This window comes from Brassica oleracea, chromosome C5 (assembly GCF_000695525.1).
Source record: "Brassica oleracea var. oleracea cultivar TO1000 chromosome C5, BOL, whole genome shotgun sequence".
In the NCBI taxonomy this organism is placed as follows: Eukaryota; Viridiplantae; Streptophyta; class Magnoliopsida; order Brassicales; family Brassicaceae; genus Brassica; species Brassica oleracea.
In genome coordinates, this window is record NC_027752.1 from 36,500,150 (window position 1) to 36,507,404 (window position 7,255).

General features: G+C 34.2%; 1 protein-coding gene across 1 annotated transcript; it reads right to left on the reverse strand.

Moving 5' to 3' along the window:
• Nucleotides 1-3,458: 3,458 nt before the first annotated feature.
• Nucleotides 3,459-5,342, reverse strand: LOC106292189. Its single transcript, XM_013727805.1, has 5 exons — nt 5,207-5,342; nt 4,676-4,913; nt 4,220-4,346; nt 3,840-4,127; nt 3,459-3,758 (listed from the first exon to the last, which is right to left on the reverse strand). Exons 1-5 carry the CDS (start codon nt 5,274-5,276, stop codon nt 3,459-3,461), a joined length of 1,023 nt encoding a protein of 340 aa, XP_013583259.1. The 5' UTR covers nt 5,277-5,342.
• Between the last annotated feature and the right edge of the window lie 1,913 nt (nt 5,343-7,255).

Genomic DNA, 7,255 nt, shown 5'->3' on the forward strand with positions numbered 1-7,255 from the left:
TTTATTGGGCTTGGCTATACAAAGTCTGTTGTGACTCTAAAAATTTTACCTTATTTAACATTGATTCTGGTTCTTGGGAAAATTGCAGATTGTGAATGAAAGGCACAAGCAGGGAACATATGTGTAGCTGCGTTCGACTCGACATGTAGCGGTATCTGCAGATCTGATGATCCCATTGTGGAGGTTAACATGCAATGTGTTGACCTGTAAATCATTATTTGGAAGCTACATTTCGAGGCCTTTCCTCAACATATAAATAGACCATTTTCAGAGTTTGATATTTATAATACTCAGTGATCATGGAGTCTTCAGAAACAGAAAACGGTCCTTTTGCATATTCTATATGGAACCAAGAGATATGTCATTTGTATGATGATTGTATTATAATAGCTACTAACATAGGAGATGACTAGAGAAAGAGAAATGAATATGAATCTCTTATATGGGTAGCTTTTGTAAACACATTTGGGTTTATTAACAGTTGTGACAAGCAATTATGTTTATAGTAAAAGAAACCCGCTGAAGCATCAATAACAAATGCGCCTGTTTTTTTGTTGTTTGGGATTGAAATAGCTTATGGGTTTTCTAAATCAATATAATTAATTTAACTAAAGCTATCTTGGATGACAAAAAGAAAGATTGCAAGTTTACTAACTTCTACTTTAGACTTTAATTTCAACTAAATTATAATCAGTCTTTTATCCATATCATCTTAGTTATAATCGTAAGGATTTATTATAATAAATAAACAGTTTAAACAATATTTAATATGTGATTTAATAAACAAAAGAACATGTTGATTTTTAGGATTTAAAAAGATTGGAGACAATAGTTAATGAATATGAAAAGAATACGAAGCAGATGATGAAAAATGATTCGAGCAAATTAGTGGCAACACAGAGCTAAGCGAGATAAAAATATCAATCAATAAAGAATGAAAGAAGAATGAACAGGGTTAAGTTATTACACAAGCCAAAACTAAGACAAATCAAACGACAGAGCATGAAAACAAATGTAAACAAGACAAGAGGAGAGGGTGAAGATAAAATGCATTGAAAAACTGAATGCTAGATTAGTAAACAAGAAGTAAAAACAGATTAAAATACAAAAACCTGGCGCTTTGGCGCGGGTAACTATCCCTAGTTACAAAAATGGGGGACATTATGTTTTATGTTTCTATTTTTTTAATGATAAAATGCACACATTAAGTAATGCGATTAAAAATCAATAATATTATAATTACCACGCCTTTTTACTTGTGGCTATAAAATATTTTAATGTGGCAACAGTAAATTAATTAACACTAAATTGTACTTATCCTCCTATATAACATAAGAAGTCTATCGTTATAAATCCTCTTATATATAAATCGAGAAGTTTGCTGATGTGTCATTCACAGAATAGGTTTGTAAACTTTTTTTATAATTTGATTGGTCCAAATTTTTAATTTTATTGATTTTTAAAATAATTCTAAAGATAACTTATCCTATAACTAATGCAATCATATTGCCAAGCGCCTAAAACTTTTAACCTAACATCTCTTTCTTCTCTATCTCAATTTCTATTGTTAGACGATGGAACAAACCTAATATCTGAGTTTTTATTTTTTGAGTGTACATTGTTTTGCAGAAACCCACTTCTTAAGCATATAAGGAACGTGAAATGGATTTTTTCAGATATCAATCCGGACTACTTACTTGGTCAAACCACTTGCGCTTTGTGTCTAAGGTGAAGCTATTAACTTTTGTTTATGCCTAAGTTCCGAAAATGTTATCATGCTGTGCCTTTAAACTTGGTATTCTCTTCTAGTAAGTGCCCTTTTTGTTGTGTTACTGTATTCCAAATCGAAGCTGCATGCGACATATAACAAGGGAGGCGAGGCTCCGAGACAGTTTATGGAGAACGTATGATCAAGGGGTTGATAAAGCTGACTTCTTCACAGGATAGGAACCAGTTGTTTCTACAGGGGATAGTGGGACTCTCATGAGCTTTTTGTTCGAATACAGTTAGCTACGAAGATTAAAAAGTTCACAGAGGTATGCTATCGTTGGATACATCCATCAAGTGAAGGTAACCATGGATCTGACCGTATATTAGCTGATGATTTGTTGTAGTCGTTACGAGCAATTCTTAGTTTATCTTGTTGACACTAGTAAAAAACATCGCTACAGCCACGTTAATTTTCGTGGCTATGACCAAGATTTCGTGGCTATACGGAGCAGAAACCACGAAATGATACGAAACGTAAAACGTACGTATACGAGCATAGCAAAAAGAGCGCGTATCAAAAATCGTAGCAAAGTGCCACGTTTTGCTACGAAAGTTTTCGTGGCAACGCTTGCCACGATTTCAGCAACTTGCTACGATTTGATACGAAATATAATGTAGCAACAGGCACGGTTTTGCCACGGTTTCTTTCGTAACATATGCTACGTTTTACTGACGAAACATTTCGTGGCTAGTTTAACCAATTATAAAAAAAAAATTAAAATCAATTATAAAAAACAAATTTGAAATTTATATAAAATGCTATATGCGAATAGAAAGTCATAATATCATTGAAACCGAAATATATTACATAAGAGTTGAAGTTTCAAACATTCAAACATTCAAAAGATCCATGAATTTGAACCAAAGTACACAAAATATTGTAGCTTAATACATGAACTGATCAAACCTTACATATCAAGTTCTTGGCACCACCTATCTAAATCAGAATGGGTATTGGTCGAGAGATGTTGTGGTGGAGCCGTAGACTGAGCTTGAGGTTGTGGCTGATGATGAGATTGAACTGGAGCTTGGGGCTGACCTTGATGTTGTGACTGAGCTTGAGGCTGAAATGGTTGTGCAGTTGAGGCAGAAGTGGAAGCTTGAGATTGGAGAGTTTGCAGAATAATGTTGAGAGTTGCTTGGCTTGCAGACATCCCCCCTGTGACTTCAGTCTTGAAAGCATTGATCTCTGTCTTCAAAGCAGTGAAATCTTCCTTGACTCCAGCAATGTCTTCCTTGACTTCAGAAATGGTGGTCTCGAAGCCAGACATGCGCATATCCACGTCAAGGTTGCGCTTGAGTGAGACAGGAATTGGCACAGAAGGACTGATGTTCTTGTACTGAGCACTGCCAAGGCCGTAGATTGTGCCCTTCTTTGTATTTCCTCTCTGCAAAAGGAAAGGAAAAATAATCATAATCAAGCATTTCCAATCACAAGCAACATAACTAACTAAGACAGTCGCAAGCATTTCCAATAACTAAGTCAGACAGTCACAAGCATTTCCAATAACTAACTAAGACAATCACAAGCATTTCCAATAATTAAATTAAACAACACAAGCATTTCCAGTAAGCTGAAATAAATAAAATGAGGATGAGAGAAGAGATGACCTTGATGTATTCTTGGTTGAGAAGATAGCGCTTTGTTTCCAATAACTAACTAAGACAATCACAAGCATTTCCAATAATTAAATTAAACAACACAAGCATTTCCAGTAAGCTGAAATAAATAAAATGAGGATGAGAGAAGAGATGACCTTGATGTATTCTTGGTTGAGAAGATAGCGCTTTGCATTTGAAGCAGCAGTGGAGTCGGTTTGACTGTCGCCATGTGGAGATCCATCTTGTAACATCTCTTCAACGGCTTCCTCAACATCCAGCACCAGTTCCTCTGTACGTTCGTCTAAGAAGGAGCCGTCTTTACCCGTGTGAGTCTTCCTCGCAAGGGCTGTGTATGAAGGTGGTTCATCCAAACCTTCATCAACCATCTATAAGAAAGGAAACAGATAGAAGTTAGACAACACTTAAGGCAAAAAAAATTAAGAAAATAAACTCAAGGCAAAACTTACCATATTATACTGAATGTTAAGGAAACAGCGTGGGCTTGCACCGTGCTTGTGCATCCTCTTCCCAACTAGAGCAGACTTACGAGATTTTGCAGCTTTTGCACTCTTCTTTTTCGCTTGCTCAGTGCTGTACTTCTCAACCATTGTTGCCCAGTGAGCGTCTGACATGTAGGAAGGTTGCCGGTTATCTCTCCTTTTCTGGCTGATGCGGCCACAGACGGTAACCTGAGTTTGTTTCTTCCATTTCAAGTAGATTTCATCATGGAATTGGTCCTCCCAGTAGTAGTGTTGCTGCAAAAGAACATAATATAAGTCATTAGAGTTAAACACTGATTGTTACTTATAGCTGAGAAAGGGAAAAAGAGAGGTAAAGAAGCACTTACAATGAACGCATGCCACCACTGATCCTTCTTCTCAGGTGGAACGAAGTTCCAGCTTGCCCATGACCCCCAATAGTTTCCCTGCCATGTTGCTCGGATAAAAGCATGGGCTTCAGGATCAATACCAAACCTGAGACAAGACAATGGCAAACATCAAAGAAAAATCATATATTAAACTCTACACTTAATCTACTTATACACGGTTCATCATACAATTTTTTTTAACCTGGTCTAATGCTTTTACAAATACCTACAATCTATCAGTAGTAGTTTGCTACCTGTAATGTATAATAAAATCTAAATCATTACTAAGTCTAAGTCTTACTAAGTCTAAGTCTTACCACAATGCTCTAAATCTAAATCAGGATGATTGAAAAAGAACAATAATGTATGTGTTTCATTGTTAAATGGCAAACACAATAGTTTAAATATTAAAATCTAAATGCAAGATAGTCTTACCACAATGCTCCATTGATCTTGTCAGGATGGAGGTGTGGCTGGTTATGTCTAGATGGCGCACGTAGCAGAGCATCTTCTCTTCTCCTGACATAAGGGGCAGGAGCCGCAGGCGCTGCACTTGAAGAGCCGGCAGATGCGTGAGGAACAGCTCCAGGAGGTACAGACATGGGAGGAGAAAAAGATGGGGCCATGGCAGAAGGCTCCGATAAGGTCAACTGAGGTCTCCCTTGCCGCATATCTGTAGACAGAAGAAAAAACATGTAAATCGAAACTGGAAAAAATCAAAACTTGAAATCAAAACTTCAAATGGAGACAAAACCGAAAACAAAAATCGAAACATGAAATCAAAACCCACAGTTTTAGATGTAAACCCTAAATAAACATGTAAATCGAAACTGAAAAAAAAAACCCACTTTTAGATGTAAACCCTAACTAAATATGTAAATCGAAACTCAAAAAAAAAACTAGATCGAAACCTAATGAACCGAATGAACCAAGAGGAATCGAGACAGAGATGAGGGGCTCACTAACCTGGGAGCTGTAATCCGGTAGAGCGCGGGCGACGACGGGATTCGTTTGGGATTCCAGTCGAAGGAGCCATCGTTGAGAGAGAGGGAGAGGAATCTGTGAGAGAGGGTCGAGAGAGAATGAGAGAGGCGGCGAAGGGTTTGAGAGCGTTTCAGAAGGAGAGACACTCCGTGAGAGAGAGAGAGGGAGAGGAATCTGTGAGAGAGGGTCGAGAGAGGATGAGAGAGGCGGCGAAGGGTTTGAGAGAGTTTCAGAAGGAGAGACTCCGTGAGAGAGAGAGAGACACGTGATAAAATTGTGGAGGGGAAAAAATTCCTTAAGTATAGAAATTGGACTTTTGTTTAGAGGGAAATGGGTTTTGGGTTTAGGAGGGAAATGTGTTTTGGATTTAGGAGGGAAAATTTTTGGGTTTATTATGTGGTGGAAAATAGATTTAGGGTATAGATAGGGTTTAGGGTTTAGTAAGGTTTTAGAATTTTTTTTTTATGAAATCTCAAAACTATTAATTAGAAATTAAGAATATATTAATTTGAAAATTGATAGTTATCGCTTATCAGTTTAACTAATAAGTAAATCACAACTCTGATAAAGGTAATATATGTATATCTACGTGGGATATTGTTGCGGAATCTCATGCGTTACACAAAAACATAATAAAACAGTGACTCAAATTACCGAAGGACAGATGAGTATTCTTTAAGAATTTTCCATCAATATATTGTATTTTAAAATAATTTTTTTTAAACTTCTATTTTTGGAAATTTCATTTTTTTTGAGAAATATTGTAGATTTGGGTTTGTGATTTAGAAATTAGGATAACAAGAATATTTGTGTATAGATGAATATTTTTTAAGAATTTTCCATCAATATGGTGTATTTTAAAATAATTTTCTTAAAACTTCTATTTTTGGAAAGTTTCATTTTTTTGAAAAATATTGTAGATTTGGGTTTTGTGATTTAGAAATTAGGATAACAAGTATATTTGTGGATAGATGAGTATTCTTTAAGAATTTTTTATCAATATGTTGTATTTTAAAATAATTTTCTTAAAACTTCTATTTTTGGAAAGTTTTCATTTTTTGAGAAATATTGAAGATTTCGGTTTTGTGATTTAGAAATTAGGATAAAAGAATATTTGTGGATAGATGAGTATTCATTAAGTAGGGGTTATTGGTTGTTGTATTTTTATGGATTTGAAAATCCGAACTAAATCTAGTGTTATTGGTTATATGATTTTCAAATCTATATTAAAATCATGTGTTATTGGTTTAATGATTTATAAATTCTATATCAAATCAAGTGTTATTCAATCGTACGGATTTACTAATATATTTGATTTTATAATAGATTTGAATGGATTTGCTTGGATTTTTCTGTTAAAAATATAAAGACTCAAATCCGAGGAAAAACCTTCGGATTTGTATATTTTACTTGGATTTATAAATACTATAATTAGATTTATAAATCAATCAAAATATATAAACCAATAACACCTCCTAAGAATTTTCCATCAATATGTTGTATTTTAAAATAATTTTCTTAAAAACTTCTATTTTTGGAAAGTTTTTATTTTTTTGAGAAACATTGTAGATTTGGGTTTTGTGATTTAGAAATTAGGATAACCAGAATATTTGTGGATAAATGAGTATTCTTTAAAAATTTTTCATCAATATGTTGTCTTTTAAAATAATTTTCTTAAAAACTCCTATTTTTGGAAAGTTTCATTTTTATGAGAAATATTGTAGATTTGGGTTTTGTGATTTAGAAATTAGGATAAAAGAATATTTGTGGATAGATGAGTATTCATTAAGTAGGGGTTATTGGTTGTTGTATTTTTATGGATTTGAAAATCCGAACTAAATCTAGTGTTATTGGTTATATGATTTTCAAATCTATATTAAAATCATGTGTTATTGGTTTAATGATTTATAAATTCTATATCAAATCAAGTGTTATTCAATCGTACGGATTTACTAATATATTTGATTTTATAATAGATTTGAATGGATTTGCTTGGATTTTTCTGTTAAAAATATAAAGACTCAAATCCGA